General features: G+C 44.7%; 2 protein-coding genes across 8 annotated transcripts in view; one reads left to right on the top strand and one right to left on the bottom strand.

Moving 5' to 3' along the window:
• The window catches only part of HOOK3 (hook microtubule tethering protein 3), a 130,710-nt gene extending 127,032 nt beyond the window's left edge, over positions 1-3,678 (bottom strand). The window contains exon 1 of one of the 4 annotated variants that reach the window (XM_054499783.2): positions 3,375-3,678. In XM_054499783.2, the coding sequence (XP_054355758.1) occupies positions 3,375-3,431 (57 nt within the window). In that variant the 5' untranslated portion in view covers positions 3,432-3,678. Of the gene's footprint in view, positions 1-2,122; positions 3,238-3,374 lie in introns of those variants that run through there. The other 3 variants (XM_054499784.2, XM_054499786.2, XM_063668729.1) reach the window with 3 other exon arrangements.
• Positions 3,262-17,211, top strand: part of RNF170 (ring finger protein 170) — a 44,919-nt gene continuing 30,969 nt past the window's right edge. The window contains exons 1-2 of one of the 4 annotated variants that reach the window (XM_063668730.1): positions 3,262-3,323; positions 12,675-12,818. In XM_063668730.1, the coding sequence (XP_063524800.1) occupies positions 12,682-12,818 (137 nt within the window). In that variant the 5' untranslated portion in view covers positions 3,262-3,323; positions 12,675-12,681. Of the gene's footprint in view, positions 3,324-3,704; positions 4,063-4,370; positions 4,503-11,158; positions 11,246-12,674; positions 12,819-17,211 lie in introns of those variants that run through there. The other 3 variants (XM_054499795.2, XM_063668731.1, XM_063668732.1) reach the window with 3 other exon arrangements.

The following is a 17,211-nucleotide window of genomic DNA, read 5'->3' as shown; positions in this document are numbered from 1 at the left end:
CAGAGGAGAATGGAATGGGGGAGATACCACCATAATAACTATACCACCCCCAATTCTATATACTAGTATGCATTTTATAGGCTGCCAAATAAGTAATATGAAAACAATAAGGATATATTAATGTTGCTAGGTTACCCCAAAGTGTACTGAGCCTATGTGATGACTTTTTTTGTCATAACTTGGTAGGATTGTAGACTTCGTTTTTCAGTCTCTAAAACCTGGAAAAGTGCTATCTTTTCATCGAGATTCACACACAGTTCAAGAAATTAGGCTTGACAGGTGTAATAGGCAGGGCAAATTTTGACTCAGAGGGTGGAGAGAGGAGGCACAGTGGAAATTTTCAAGCATGTCCTGCTGAACTTGCTTGCATAAACATTGATTTGGAATTTAAGCTTAAGATGTTTCCCCTTGGTAAGATGATACTTAACTCTTTTTGTAACTCTCTCTTTCGAAAAAACTTGGAACATATGGTTCTTGGGCTAGTAGGCTGTCTGATAAAATGGCAATTTATCCAGCATGTGAGGCAATGAGACGTTCCATTGAGTTCTGTATAGGTGACAGAATCATCCCTTTAAGTACTTGAACTTTTATTACTTTAGCCATTTCTAGTGGAATAATTTCTAAAATGCACTATATACATCTCTCCAATCTCAAACTAAATGCTATGTAGTGAAAACAAACTTCTATCTGATACTCAGGAGTATAATTATGATCTTCAAAACTTGAACATGGAGGCTCTAGAAGTACATAAGGCTGTCATCCCAAAGACGGAATTATTCAGCTCTTAGATCTTATCTGTCACAGACAGTTGTCTGCATTTTGCTGAGTGTCAGTCACCTTCCAGCTTACTGTGAGAGCAAAACCCCCCACACAACCAAATTGACTAGAAGCTGACATAAAATCAAGAAAATTAATCTAAATGAGTCTTTTCTTTGGAGTGTATGTGTACATTTTTGCTTGCATTTGGTTTTAGAATTGCGCTTAGCATTAATCTGGCTTACAGATAGGAGGGGTGATATTATACATTTAAATGTCATCAAACATTGCTCATTGAAACATTTATTCTGCTTTTTATAATGACAGCTAAAAGAGAACAAACCCAGCATTTAAACTCTATTTTGAAACATGTCTTTTAAAGTGTTTCCAAATCTTAGAACTGTACATCTTCATGAACGCTGCCCTCCAATTTTGTCACTGATAATCTCTAATCTTATCCAGAAATTTTCATTGATGAGTTTCCAGTGACATTTCAAAAAGCCTATTCTACAATACTATACTCCCTGACCTCTCTACAGCTGATAATGTGGATTACTCGTTTTCTTGACATTTTAGGAGATTCTAAATCGATTCTCTCATGTTGTCAGGTTCTATCAGTAGGCCTTCAAACTTCTAAGATTTCTCCTCTATATTTTCATCAGCATTTCTCACTTAAACAAATGCAATTACTACCTACCATATTTTGTGGATGCCCTTCAAATACAGACGGTCCCCAACTTTGGACGGTTTAACTTAAGACTTTTCAACTTTACAATGATGCAAAAGATACGCATTCAGTAGAAACCATACTCTGAGTGCCCATACAACCATTATATTTTTCATTTTCAGTACAGTGTTCAATAAATTACATAGATATTCAACACTTTATTATAAAATGTTTTGTGGTAGATGATTTTGCCCAACTGTAGGCTAAGGTAAGTGTTCTGAGCACGTTTAAGGTAGACCAAGCTAAGCTACCGTTTGGACGGTTAGGCGTATGAAATGCATTTTCAACTTACGGTATTTTCAACTTATGATGGGTTTACCGGGATGTAACCCCATCGCAAGTTAAAGAGCCTCTGTATACCTCTTTATTTCCATGTCTTTTCTCTCCCTAGATTTTAAACAATGTAGCCCTACTTAGATTCAATTAGCTTCATCTTTGCCTTCTTGCTGCTGCTTCTAGCATAAAGGGAAGCGCTACTTGCACAGTCTCAAAAACTTAAATCTTAAGTTCCTCAGCATTCTGTTTACAGATGTACAGATTCTGCCAAATCTATTGCTTCCACAATATCAAAGAATTTAGTAATTCTTTCCTCTCTTTCTCCCCTGCCTAGTCAAACCTCGGCCACATTATACAACTTACCAGTCTTCCTGTCTTCTGAAATACAGCAGTGAAAGCCATCTCCTTGCCTGGAGGCAGAACTCATCAGAAGTGTAAGCTGCACGCTAACTACATATTACTGCTAACGATCTGAAATCCCCTAAATGGTCCGATATGCAACTGGCTACTCAAGCTCTACCAAGTCTATGTTTCAGAGGACAGAAATTGATTCGTGACGTAGCCAAATTATAAAAACCTCAGACTATTTTTATTAATTTTTTAACAACCAACGTAAGGCAATACTTTTCCAGCCTTTCCAGCAAAGTGCCTTGCACAGGATCGTGACGTCTACACTCCAGGGATCCTGACTCGTAACCCAAGACACCGCTAAACAGAATTTATCTCACATTCGTGTTTTACCTTTAAAAGTAATACAAATGCTGTAGTCGCCTCCATAAACACATCCGTAAACATTTAATTAACATTCTCAGCAATGAGTGAAACGGAGGCTCCCGAAGGCAGCGCGGGGTCCGCCCGGGCTCTGCGCATCCCTCCCCCTCCCCGGCCGCGCCGCGGCGAGAACGACTGGAACCCGGGCGTCGGTTCCCCTGCCGCGTCCTGAAGACCCGGCTTCAGGAAGGCGCGGCAGCTGACGTGAGAGGCGAACACGTATTTACTTCAAAGTGTGAGGAATCTAAAACCGTTTAAGAATTCAAAATGAGAATCCCACGACTCTGTCCCCCAAGGCCTTCGAGTTCCATTGTTGACGCCCAGACACCTCCAGACTCCTTTAAACATCTGCCCGACTCCTCTGACAGGCGTCCGCCCCTCGCGCACTCCCACCGCCAGCATCCGAAACGGGGTCCCCGGGCGCCTCCCGCATTCTCCCCACGCTCCCTCACAGGTCCTTTCAGTTCCCGGGCCGGAGCCGGGCCCGTCCTCCGCGAACGCGGCAACAAAGGCGAGGAGCCGCGGCGGGTCCCGGACGCGGGGCAGTCAGGCTCGGCCACCCCCGGAGCGCAGCGCAGCCCCAGCTGCGAGCAGCCGCGCGGATCCCGGAGTCGCCCGCCGCCTCCCCAGCCCAGCCCGGGCCGGGGTCCGCCCGGAGCAGCGACGCCTCAGGCCCGGCAAGTCTCTCTCGGACCCTGGGCCGAGCCTCCTCGCCCCGCCCGCCCCGGGCCCCGGATGTGACGGCACCGTCGCCCGCAGCGCTCGCCCCCCGGGCGGCGCGTGGAGGGTCCCGGTAGGTGGCGGGGGGAGGGGGTCTTCCCGCCGGGCCGCGGCCCCCACGTACCCAAGTGAGGAGGCTCTCGCACAGCTCCGCCCGCTCCAGCGACTCTACGCTGAACATCTTCCCCGCCGCGGTCAGGCAGCGCCTACCGCCTGGCCAGACACCGCCGCCGCTCGGTCGGGGGAACCGGGGGCCCGCGCAGCTGACTCGGCCTCAGGCCCGCCTGCTCCTCGGATCTGGCCGCCGATTCTCGCCCAGCGCTGGCAGCGGCTCCGCACCGTCACCCCCAGCGCCCCTCCTTCTCCTTTCACTCGGGACCGCGCGCCAGCCGCGCGCGACTCCGGCCACGCCCGCCGCCCCGCGTCCCCGCCCCCGGCCGCCCACACCGCTCCTCCCCAGCGCCGCCGCCCTGGCTGGAGCCGCGGCCGAGGAACCACTGCGCACTCTCGCGCCCCGGGCGACCCGCGCCGCCGCCGCCGCCGCGCGCGCCCCCGCCACCAGCTCGCTGCGTGTCGAGGCGCGCACGCGCACGAGCACGCGCTCCGCCCTGGAGGCTGCGGCGGCGGGTCCTCCTCCGCCGTCCGGTCGCGCCCTCGCGGAAGCTCGGCAGTGCGCGTGCGCCCGCACCCGCACTCCGAATTAGAAAGGGGACGTCTAGTGGGTTGCCCGGGGGGGGTGGCGGGAGCGGTGCCGGAAATAATCTGTCCTCTGTCACCGGGAACTGGCGAGGTAGTTCCTTCGCGGTGGAGAGGTACGTCCGGCGCGCGGCGGCCACGCCCACCCTATCGGGGCCCGCGGAGCCGCGGACCGCGGGGCCTGGCCTTCTTGGGGTAGCTCTGGCCGCCGAGGCTCTGCGGGGCTGCGGGAATCGCCGCCTCGTTCCCCCCGGGCCCCTCTCTCGTCTGGAAGCCCCAGAATCGCCCCGCGGCTGTCCGGAGTCGCCGGCGACGGTGGAGGGGCCGACGCGGAGAGCGGGTTTAGGTGGGCTTGGCCGGCGGCGAGGACACCGCCGCTCCCTCTAGGGTCGCTCGGAGCGTGACCCTGAGAACTCTCCTTAATGCAGGAGGGGTGTGCGCCCGTTCGCCAATCTGTAAGGACCCCGGCAGACCCCGGGCCTGAGTTTCCCAGCGTTCGGAGTTGGCTTCGCTTAATGGCGAGGCGGATCGTTCTGGAGCTTCCACCTCTTTAGAGGCACGAATCTGTCTGCAGGGCTGCCGATGAATTTTAAACAGATATAGCATACGCAGAAAAGTGCATACGACATACACGTTTAAAGAAGAATTAATAAAACACCCAGATAAAAACGAAACGGGCATTGCCGGCACCCCAGGAGTTTCTCACCCATGCCCTGTGCTCCTTTCGAAGCCTGATTCTCTCCTAGCCTGACTCTCTCCTAGCCTTACTAGTGTGATCATTTCCTTACAGCTTTACCATCTATGTGTGCATGCGATGTCGTTTTCCTTTGCCTGTTTTTGAACTTTTGCGGGTGGATCACAGTGTGTTGTTTTGTGGTTTTCAATCTACTAGTATTAAATTGGTGTACTGTGTATGTATAGGTAATTTTCATTGTTGCCTAGTATTCCAGTGTGAATAGAACAGTGAATCCATTCTACTCTGGATGGGCGTTTTGTTCAGACTGAGGCCACTCAGAACATGGCTATAAACATTCTAGTGTACCTGGAACGTAGTGCAAATGTGTTGGAATTTCCAGGACATGCACCTTGGAGTCCTTAGAGAATTGTCGATGCGTAGAGTATGCATAACTACCAGCCAATGCCAAATTTTTATTTGGAGTGCAACAAAGCTAACTTCCCAGGAGACACTTTCACTTTGCTTTGTAGTTCCTGGAACCCCTTTCCCCCACTTTTTTTCCATTAAGAGTGGGTTTTCTCATTGAGCACTGAAAACTGCCAAGACAGCACTGAGTGGGGGTTTTTTGGTTGTTGTTGGTTGTTGAGAAAGGATCTCGTTCTGGAGTGCAGTGGGGCAGTCTTGGTTCACTGCAACCTCTGCCTCCTGGGCTTAAGTGATCCTCCTACCTCAGCCTCCTAAGTAGCTGGGACCACAGGTGCAGGCCACGATGCTCAGCTAATTTTCTTATTTTTTGTAGAGAGGGGGGTCTCGCTATGTTGCCCAGGCTGGTCTCAAACTCCTGGGTCAAGTGATCCGCCCGCCTTGGCCTCCCAAAAGTGCTGGGATCACAAATGTGAGCCACCGAGCCTGGGCCAGCGTTGAGTTTTTAAGGATGCCTTACAGAGTACCACTTGATAGTTGACCCCTGATCATTTAGCATTTTGTAAGTGTAAAAAAAAAAAAAAAAAAAAAAAAATTACCTGAAGTATTCTCAATGGTCTTTTTTTCAAACATTCTTCCCTACACCAAGGGCAGAGAAACCTTTAGAAATTACACATATGTGGCCGGGCGCGGTGTCTCGGGCCTGTAATCCCAGCACTTTGGGAGGCCAAGGCGAGCGGATCACGAGGTCAAGAGATCCTGGCCAACATGGTGAAACCCCATCTCTACTAAAAATACAAAAATTAGCCGGGCGTGGTGGCGGGCTCTTGTAGTCCCAGCTACTCGGGAGGCTGAGGCAGGAGAATCGCTTGAACGCGGGAGGCTTGAGGTTGCAGTGAGCCGAGATCGCGCCACTGCACTCCATCCTGACGACAGAATGAGAATCTGTCTCAAAAGAAAAAAAAATTACACATATGTATCTCGCCTGTCTTTGGTTCCTGTGTTGGTGCCTCTGGATATTTGTCAAACTAGAGTTCCTGCATTCCTTATCAGGTTATTTTTGTCGAATCTCTAGCACTTTTAAGTGACCTATAATCTTGTAGGCAAGTGAATGAAGTCAGTGAGTATATGTCACATTGACTTACGCCTGACTCACATGCAGCTTGTCTTTAGATGGGCAGACAAGATGCTGGCCCTACTGGAGCGACTGTGGTTGTGCCGTCCTGAGCACTCTTCCTCCAGTGGCCCCAGTTTTCAAGGCTTTGACACAATGGACCTAAAGTCTCCTTTTTCAGTCTTGGCCGCATATCTACAGTGCTTTTGTGCATGATGTTGCGTTGTTCTGGAGGTTTCATTTTGTAATTCCAGTTACCTTTTATGAAAGAAATTAGTAAAAACTTTTTGGATGTGAGTAATTGCAGAAGCCATGTGGCTGCCAAGTTTCTACGTGAGCCTTGGGGTAAAAAGACACTGAGATTCTCTCCTTTGTTCCAGGAAGTCCTGGAATTTCCTATTTTTCTCTTATTTTCTCTGTGTGTTTTATTGTTTTTCCTTCCCTGAATGCTTTGGAAATGCCTGAGGAGAGGTGAGTTGAACTTGTCTTAGCTGTCTGGTTACTCCGGTTGGTTGGAGGCTAATTCTCACCCACAGCTGCTTATCAGATTAAAGAGGGCATGTCCTGTGTGACAGTGCTCCAGATTGCATCCTGTCTTTCCAGGGAACACATACTTAGAGCTGTGATTAAAGAGAGTTTGAGATGCTATGTGGAGCAGCTCTGGGGCAGGCATGGCTAGTTTTTATCATAGTTCTGCTGATTCCTTGGCAGTTGTTAATAATATTAACCAAAACACTGTAGCTTCCATTTACTGAGAGTCTATAGGATGTGCCAAGCAGTATGCTAAATGCCTTACCTTCATTGTCTCATTATAAACTTCACAAGGCAAGGCACTTCCCCTGCCATGCCCACCCCAAAAAAGAGTGGCAGTTTGATATGGTTCAACCTAATGCCTTTTACATATGAGGAAGCTGAGACTGAGACTTTACGTAAGTCCAGGGCTGTCTGACTCTGGAACTTGTGCTTCTTTGCTGTCTGAAGATACTGCTCAATAAGATGTAGCCAGCTGAGCAATAGCAAAGCCAGTTTCTTTGCAAACTTCTATCAGTTACACTGCACAGTTTCCAAGATGGATGGGGTTCAGTTTTTGTGAATCTTAAACAGTTCGAAACCGAGTATTAGTAATTCTTCTTTTCATATTTTACAGGATACCATGAAATAGATTACATCCCATGTTCTATACATTTAATAACCTTGTTTTGGGGTTTAATGTAAACAACATTTAGTGGACACTACAACATATAAGACCCTGCATGCTACTAACAGTAATAAGATACGATTCCTGACTGAAAGGAATTCATTCTTTAAAAATGTATTTTTAATTTTTATAGATGTATAATAGTTGTACATATTTATGGGGTACCTGTGATATTTTTATACAAATATGTACAATGTGCAATGATCAAATCTGGGCAGTTTTTTGAGACAAAATCTTGTTCTGTCACCCGGGCTGGAGTGCAGTGGTGCAATCTTGGCTCACTGCAACCTCTGCCCCTCAGGTTCAAGCAATTCTCATGCCTCAGCCTCCCGAGTAGCTGGGATCACAGGCGTGTGGCACCACGTCTGGCTAATTTTTGTATTTTTAGTAAAGATGGCGTTTCACCATGTTGGCCAGGCTGGTCCCAAACTCCTGGCTTCAAGTGATCCACCCACCTTGGCATCCCAAAATGTTGTGATTACAGGTGTGAGCCACAGCACTGGCCTGAATCTAGGGTTTAAAAAAAAAACCCTGCAACAGAGCCTGTAACGTGAAAAAATAAATCCAGTAAGATATTACTTTATATGCTTGGAACTAAGTGCTTAACATTCTGTGATTAATAATAATAAATTTTGAGGGTGAAGCAATTGAGCACAGTATCTACATATTCTAAAACTGAACCGTAGTCACTTGTGGATTCTGTAAATACTTGGCACCAATAAACGTTAATTTTTGGCTGGGTGTGCTACCTCACGCCTGTAATCCTAGCACTTTGGGAGGCCTAGGTGGGTAAATTCCTTGACCCCAGGAGTTCGAGACCAGCTTGGGCAAGATGGTGAAACCCATCTCTACAAAAAATAAAAAATTTCGCTGAGCTTAGTGGCGCACGCCTGTAGTCACAGCAGGAAGATTGATTGAGCCTGGGAGGTCAAGGCTGCAGTGAGCCAAGGGTGCACCACTGCACTCCAGCCTGGGTGACAGAACAAGACCCTGTCTCAAAAAATAAATTTTAAAAATTAATTTATAAACATTAATTTGAGCAATATCTGTTTTTCAAGAAGGAAATTCGTGGTATAGTGAGAGTGTTTAGCAGTTGACATGCCAGTCATGCCACTTAGGTCAGTGTAGGTGCCTCCGGAGTAGGCACCGTCAGGAAACTGAGCAACTGAGTGGTAGATGAGAATGGGCATTGACCGGGCATTGAAGCTCAATTTGCATATCAAGAGAGGAGGCAAGTATTGGTTTTATTTTTCTTGTTAAAGTAATTCATACTTGAAAGAATTGAAACTGTGAAACTGTCCTAGGGAGGGTGATGGTCTGGCTTTGCCAGTCCATCTCCTCACTGATAACCACTCTAATGTTAGCTTTGATGTGGCCTTTTCTCTATTCCGAAACTCTGAATCAGAGAAATTTAGCAGTAGAAGGAAGTGAAGAAATAAAGTCACAGTTGTTAACCTAAAATAATTTAAAAGGTCAAAATCGAGTTTAAAGAGAGTTTAAGTGTAAAGGTTGAGGACAGGCCACCTGGGAAAGGACAGATTTAAAAGCATGGAAGTCACTGCTCTTAAGTATAGACATTTGGGATTGTTTATATAGACAAAATTTAGGGACATTTGACAGAATTTTAATATCTTAATGTAAGGCTTCATGTACAGTTACAATGATCTGATTAGTCAAGGTGTCTTTTTTAGGGAAGAAAGAATGTAACTGTCATGAGATCCCTGTTCGGGGCACCATCTGGTCTGAGTTAGGTACAGGACAATAAAGGAGGCAGTTAATCTGTAATAAAAATCAGCAATTAGAAGGAGGAGATCTGGTCTCTTTTAAAAAAAAGACTTAGTCTTTTTTTAGTTGTTTATAGAACAAGAACAATAAGGAAGAGTTAAGCTAAAAATCTAAGAAACAGAATTGTAAACGTGTTACGTGACCCAGATCATAGTCACATCTCTTTCAAGGCTTAAGGTGTTTTGGAGGTTCTAAAAACGTTTAAATTTTATTTACTTTTACACAGTTGTTGTAACAGAATTGGAACAAAAATTCAGGGCTCCTCATGTCCAAGCAACAACTGCTTGGGCTTCAGTTTAGAGCCTGTATGGTTGGACAGAATCAGCAGCACTGTTTAGGTCTGGATAATCACTGACTGTGAACAACAAAAGTTGGAGAACAGAAGTCCTTGATTTTGGAATTCATTTTCAGGACTGAGATATTATGTCAAGTCCCCAAGTAGGAAATTTTGTTTCCTGTTTATCTTCTGGAGTTATAAATCAGACCAGCCTCTTTCCAAACTGAAGTGATGGTACAATACCTCATTTTTGAGCCACTAGCACCTGCAGTTGCTTTTTTACTCCAATTTTATGAGAAACTATGGCAGAAGTTGTGCTATCGAAGCCCCCAACAAGCAGGTCAAATGGCATTAGTAGATCTCCATTTGACAGCCTGGCTTTTGTTGGGATTTCCATGGGACAAGAAAATGCAGTGCCCTTCTCTTTTCCTCTCAGCACCGCTGGGAATATCTGCTGTCAAATGATGCAAATAAAATAATATGGCCATGCAATACTTAAATATCCTGGATCTCTGAGCTCTTGGAAATGTACATGAAGCAATATCTTAAGAGTATAATCGCAGGCCAGGTGCGGTGATTCACACCCGTAATCCCAGCACTTTGGGAGTCTGAGGTGGGTGGATCATGAGGTCAGGAGCTCGAGACCGTCCTGGCTAACACGGTGAAACCCCATCTCTACTAAAAACAGGAAAAATTAGCCAGGTGTGGTGGGGGGCGCCTGTAGTCCCAGCTACTCGGGAGGCTGAGGCAGGAGAATGACGAGAACCCGGGAGGCAGAGCTTGCAGTGAGCCAAGATCTTGTTACTGCACTCCAGCCTGGGCGACAGAGCGAGACTCCGTCTCAAAAAAAAAGTCTCAAAAAAAAAAAAAGAATATAATCGCATAGTAGTCAAATATTTATATATAATATATATTATATATATATGTTGTACAGTATAATTTATTCGCATTACCATTGATTGCACCTTGAAGGACATAGAAGCAAATGTAATGCATTTTTTTAAGTACAAAATAATAAACTGCCTAAATGTATAGCATAGGGGAAAATGTGAGTAGGAATAATTACAATGCGTTTGTTGATAGACTTAACTTACAAAGCACTTTCACCTCTGTTAATTTGTTTTAACCTTCACAGCTCCATGAGGTAATTAGAGGTTGGAAATCTTGACGCAGGGGATAACATTCGGGTTATCTTTGAGCAGATGCAAGTAGTTCTCAGTACCCTCAGGACTTTTGAAACAGCTACAGCATCTCTAATTTTAAGAGAGGAAACTGATGAAATAAAAACCTAAATTGACTCCATGGCCCACCCCTAGCTTATTTGAGGCTCTTCAGTTCAGTTGGCAGCTCATTTAACTGTTCTTTTGAATGAAAATACTGCAATTAGAGCTGTTTCTGTGAGTTTCCTGGTGTGCACCTTCGTAATGGTTATTTGAAACCAGTCATTAAAAGTTCCATATGTCAGGCGATTAGTCCGTGTAAAGCTGGTGAAAGCTGCCGTTCATCTGTTTGCGCAGGTTTCTTCCATGAGTGATAATTTTCTTGCAGCCAGTTCAGATTATTTTCAAAGGTATTAAGACGTCTATACTCAAAATACCTGATTAGTGGTGATATTGAATAAAACTTTTTTCAGCTCAGTAAGTTACATAAATGCAGAACTTTATTTTAATTATTCATACATATTTAATTGAATATTTCCTTAATTTCTCTTTAGGTGTCTTATAAGACTTTGACACTTCCTGTTTTGTCTGAAAAAAATGTGAATTACCTGTGATATTTGGACTCCAGTGTGGTTGGGCTATCTCCCCTCATACCTATAGAATTGGGTACTACCATTTTTCTCTAGTTAGAGTGTACGAAGGGAAGTTTCTTATCCTCCCTTTTCTATTCATAAGGAAATGCAGCATCAGAGTGATTCTATATTCCAAGCAGTTCAAAGAATTCTGAACCATAAGCTGAACTTAGTTTCAAGTGGGCAAATAGTTTTTCAAGCACCAGAATTTTCATTATTTCAAGTAGTTTTAGTATAGCTATAAATGTTCTATAGCCTAAATGTCTTTTACTTTTCAAATTACTAACACTGTAAGTATGGTAAGTCACTTTTATTTAAACAAATATCTATTAGGTCCTATTGTATACAGGGCATATGCTAGAGAATATGAGAATGCTTACAGAAAACTATAATATATTTCCTTTCCTATCAATACATGGGAAATGCCACAAGATATACACATGCTGTGAGGGGGAAGAGGGATCTGATCTATTTAGAGAATTTATTTGGTATTCAGGAATAAGAAGAGAGCAGTTGGATAAGAGTGGCTTCTATTTATTTATTGTTTTTGGTGGGGGGTGGGGAGGTTGGGGGGTGGGGGACAGGGTCTTGCTCTGTCTCCCAGGCTGGAGTACAGTGGTGCTATCTGGGCCTCACTACAACCTCCGCCTCCCAGGTTCAAGCAATTCTCCTGCCTTAGCCTCCAGAGTAGCTGACATTACAGGCACACGTCACCCGGCTACATTTTGTATTTTTAGTAGAGACGGGGTTTCACCATGTTGGCCAGGGTGGTCTCGAACTTCTGACCTCAGGTGATCCGCCTGCCTCAGCCTCCCATAATGCTGAGATTACAGGCGTGAGCCTCATCCAGCCCAAGAATGGCTTTTTTTTTTAAAGGGGTTAAGCTTGAAGAGGAAAAAACATTTTAAAAAAATTCATAAATAAATGATAAATTATAGTAATTGTTTTCCTTAAAAGAAATAGAATTTGGCTGGGTGCAGTGGCTCATGCCTGTAATCCCAGCACTTTGGGAGGCCGAGGCAGGCGGATCACGAGGTCAGGAGATCGAGACCATCCTGGCTAACACGGTGAAACCCTGTCTCTACTAAAATACAAAAAATTAGCCGGGCATAGTGGTGCGTGCCTGTAGTCCCAGCTACTTGGGAGGCTGAGGCAGGGGAATTGCTTGAACCCGGGAGGCGGACGTTGCAGTGAGCTGAGATCCGCACCACTGCACTCCAGCCTGGCAACAGAGCAAGACTACATCCAAAAAAAAAGAAATAGAATTTTGTTCTCCACAAAATAATGTATCTGGCAAATTTTAAAGAACTCCATGATGGGGAATCCCCACTGGAGTTGTACTTAATTGCAACCTATCAGAAACTAAATATATTAGAAGTCAGTTATATTTACATTGCTTTTATTAGTATATTTCATTTTTACTGTGTCATTTGTAACTCTCATCTTGTTTCTTCTTATTTTAGATCTGGAATGGCCAAATATCAAGGTGAAGTTCAAAGTTTGAAACTGGATGATGATTCAGTTATAGAAGGAGTAAGCGACCAAGTACTTGTGGCAGTTGTGGTCAGTTTCGCTTTGATTGCTACCCTGGTATATGCACTTTTCAGGTGAGATTTAAGGACAAAAGAATTGAGTACATTTGCAAGGGCTGCTGACTTTTTGACCCCTAATAATGTATAATATTTAATATGAAAAGCAAGTAACAGATCTCAGTGATTGTAGATGTTTACTAAGGTATTTTATTTTCCATGGGGCTTTGAATGCTAACACATATATTTCCTGTCATCAGCTGTCTTACCAAATAATAATTAAATTCATCATCCACATTTTGAATAAAATATTCGTATTTTCTATTGGCGTATGACAATTTAAAAAACTTTAATTTTCATAATTAAATCCATCAACTTGTAGGTGATATAGATAATAAGTGCAAAATACTTTCAGTTTTAAATGGAAAAATTTAGGCAAAAAAAGACTTGTATAGTAAAAAGGGAACTAATATTAGAATTAATTTAATTTTTTTACTTTTTTATTTATTTATTTTTTGAGACAGAGTCTCAGTGTGTCACCCAGGCTGGAGTGCCATGGCACTATCTCAGCTCACTGCAACCTCCACCTCCTGAGTTCAAGCGGTTCTCCTGCCTCAGCCTCCCAAATAGCTGGGATTATAGGCATATGCCACCACACATGGCTAATTTTTTGTATTTTTTTTTTTGTTTGAGAGAGAAAGTTTCGCTCTTGTTGCCCAGGCTAGAGTGCAATGGCACTATCTCAGCTCACCGCAACCTCTGCCTCTGGGGTTCAAGCGATTCTCCTGCCTCAGCCTCCTGAGTAGCTGGGATTACAGGCATGCGCCACCATGCCCGGCTTATTTTATATTTTTAGTAGAGATGGGGTTTCTCCATGTTGATCAGGCTGGTCTCAAACTGCTGACCTGAGGTGATCCACCTGCCTCAGCCTCCCAAAGTGCTGGGATTACAAGCTTGAGCCACTGCACCTGGCCCTAATTTTTTGTATTTTTTGTAGAGACAGGGTTTCACAAGGTTGGCCAGGCTGGTCTCAAACTCCTGATCTCAAGTGATCCACCAGACTCAGCCTCCCAAAGTGCTCGGATTACACTCATGAGCCACTACGCCCAGCCTATTTATTTATTTTAGAGACAGGGTCTCGCTACATTGCCCCAGTTGGACTTGAACTCCTGGACTCAAGCAGTCCTCCCATCCCAGCTTCCCAGGTTGCTGGGACTACAGGTATGCACCACTGCACCTGATTCTAAAATTAATTTAGGCTGGATGTGGTGGTTCACGCCTGTAATCCCAGCACTTTGGGAGGCTGAGTCAGGCAGATCACCTGAGGTTGGGAGTTCAAGACTAGCCTGGCCAACATGGTGAAACCCTCGTCTCTACTAAAAATACAAAAATTAGCTGGGCATGGTGGCAGGTGCCTATAATCCCAGCTACTTGGGCGGCTGAGGCGTGAGAATCACTTGAACTTGGGAGGCAGAGGTTGCAGTGATCCAATGTAGTCTCTTATTAGGGTAACATTATCTTGATTTCAATAGGGTATTTTATAGAGTGATAATCCAGAGTGATCAATACTGGTGATACACTGTGGATATCATGGGGGAAATATTGACTAGATGATAGCAGAGTTAAGTGAACTCCACTAAGCAGGTTGTTCTTAGGATTCCTGACTAATGTTTTAATATACACCAAATAGAAGGACATCGTATATTGCTGCAGGGCTCTGTCCTTGGGCCTTTTCTATTATTATTATTTTTTTTTTTTTTTTTGAGACCGAGTCTCACTCTGTCGCCCAGGCTGGAGTGCAGTGGTGCGATCTTGGCTCACTGCAAGCTCCATTTCCCGGGTTCATGCCATTCTCCTGCCTCAGCCTCCCAAGTAGCTGGGACTACAGGTGCCCACCACCACGCCCGGCTAATTTTTTGTATTTTTAGTAGAGACGGGGTTTCACCGTGTTAGCCAGGATGGTCTCGAACTCCTGACCTCAGTTGATTTGCCCACCTCGGCCTCCCAAAATCGGGGGGGTTACAGGTGTGAACCACTGTGCCCGGCCTACCAAAAATTTTAAAATTAGGCAGGCGTGGTGGTGCATCCTGCAGTCTCAGCTACTTGCTAGGCTGAGATGGCAAGATCACTTAAGCCTGGGAAGTCAAGTCTGCAGTGAGCTATGATCATACCACTGCATTTCAGCCTGGGCAACAGAATAAGACCCTGTCTCAGAAAAAAAGCAAAACAAAAAAATAAAAATACACAAAGGACCTATGTAGACATTTTTCAAAAGAAGACATGCAAATGGCCAAAAGGTTTATGAAAAAATGCTCAACATTACTAATCACCAGGGAAATGGAAATTAAAACCACAATGAGAAAAAACCTTTTATCTTTTAGGATGGCTGTTATCAAAAAGATGAAAACAATAAAGGTGAAAGAAGCATTGGCGAGGGTGTGGAGCAAAGGGAACTGTGGTGCACTTTTTTGGGGAGTATAAAATGGCACAGTTGCTGTGGAAAACAGTATGAAGGTTCCTCAAAAAGTTAAAAATGGACTACCATATGATCCAGCAATCACACTTCAGGGTAGTATATATCAAAAGGAAATTACATCAGTATGTTGAAAAGATATCTGTGCTCCCATGTTCATTGCAGCAGTATTTACAGTAGCTGAAATATGGAATCAAGTTAGGTGTTCACTAGTGAATGAATGAAGAAAATGTGGTGTGAGTATGTAGATCTCTGTATACACAATGGAATACTTTTCAGCCCCTAAGAAGGAAGGAAATTCTGCCATTTTCAACAACATGGATGCACCTGGAGGACATGATATTAACTGAAATAAGGCACAGAAAGACAAATACTGCACAATCCCACTTAACTGTAAAATATAAAATATGTGAATTCACAGAAGCAGAGAGCGGAATGGTGGCTCTCAGGCGATGGAAAGATGTTAGTCAAACAGCGCAAAGTTTCAGTTACACAGATGCATTTTTAAAAAGAGAGGCAGGGTGTGGTGGCTCGTGCCTGTAATTCCAGCACTTTGGGAGGCTGAGGCAGGCGGATAACCTGAGGTCAGGAGTTCAAGACCAGCCTGGCCAACATGGTGACCCTGTCTCTACTAAAAATATGAAAATTAGCCAGGTGTGGTGGCATATGCCTGTAGTGCCGCTACTCGGGAGGCTGAGGCTGGAGAATTGCTTGAACCCAGCAGGTGGAGGTTGCCGTGAGCCGAGATCTTACCATTGCACTCCAGCCTGGGCGACAAGAACAAAACTCCATCTTTTCTTTTTTTTTTTTTTTTTTTTTTTTTTGAGACGGAGTCTCGCTCTTTCGCCTGACCTCAGGGGATCCACCTGCCCTAGCCTCCCAAAGTGTTGGGATTACAGGCGTGAGCCACCGCGCCCGGCGAAGACTATTTTTTTTTTTTTTTTTTTTTTTGAGACGGAGTCTCTCTCTCCCAGGCTGGACTGCAGTGGCGCTATCTCGGCTCACTGCAAGCTCCGCCTCCTGGGTTCACGCCATTCTCCTGCCTCAGCCTCCCAAGTAGCTGGGACTATAGGTGCCCGCCATTGCGCCCGGCTAATTTTTTGTATTTTTAGTAGAGAGGGGGGTTTCACCGTGTTAGCCAGGATGGTCTTGATCTCCTGACCTCGTGATCCGCCCACCTCGGCCTCCCAAAGTGCTGGGATTACAGGCTTGAGCCACCGCACCCGGCTATTTTTATTTTAAATATTTTTCTATTATTTTCTGATTTCTCTACTATGAATATTTATTATTTGTATAATAAAAGTTTTTTCTCCACATCTCCAGACTAGAATGATGTGAAGTCCAAACTAAAAAGTTTCCATTATTGCCGGGTGCAGTGGCTCACGCCTGTAATCCCAACACTTTGGGAGGCTGAGGCAGGTGGATCCCCTGAGGTCAGGAGTTCAAGACCAGCCTGGCCAACATGATGAAACTCCGTCTCTACTCAAAATACAAAAATTAGCCAGGTGTGGTCGTGGGTGCCTGTAATCCCACCTACCCAGGAGGCTGAGGCAGGAGAATCGCTTGAACCCGGGAGGCAGAAGTTGCAGTGAGCTGAGATCATACCACTGCACTCCAGCCCGGGCAACAAGCAAAACTCCATCTAAAAAAAAAAAAAAAAAAAAAAGAATTCATTTAATAAGGCAATTGTATATTGTAGATGCTGAAAACTGTATAGGCTACTTTTATAAAATTAATAGCTAAAGGTCAAATCTGCATTATGTTCAGTTTGGGACTAGCATTTTAAGCTGGAAAACATTCAGGGGAGACTCAAAATAGGGAAAGCTGTGGAAACAAATCATATAAAATGCTTGAAGGAAGGAGGGATGTCTAGTTTAGGGAAGGGACTCTTGGACAGTAAAACTGTCTTTGTGATGAGGGCTTGGTCTTGTTAAAGAATTAAAATTTTAATTTGTGCAGCAGCAATAGAAAAAAAAAGAATTAGAGCCAGGCTCAGTG

Source organism: Pongo pygmaeus, chromosome 7 (assembly GCF_028885625.2).
Source record: "Pongo pygmaeus isolate AG05252 chromosome 7, NHGRI_mPonPyg2-v2.0_pri, whole genome shotgun sequence".
NCBI classification, from domain to species: Eukaryota; Metazoa; Chordata; class Mammalia; order Primates; family Hominidae; genus Pongo; species Pongo pygmaeus.
Note: the sequence above shows the minus strand (reverse complement) of the source record. Positions and strands in the feature narration are given on the sequence as shown.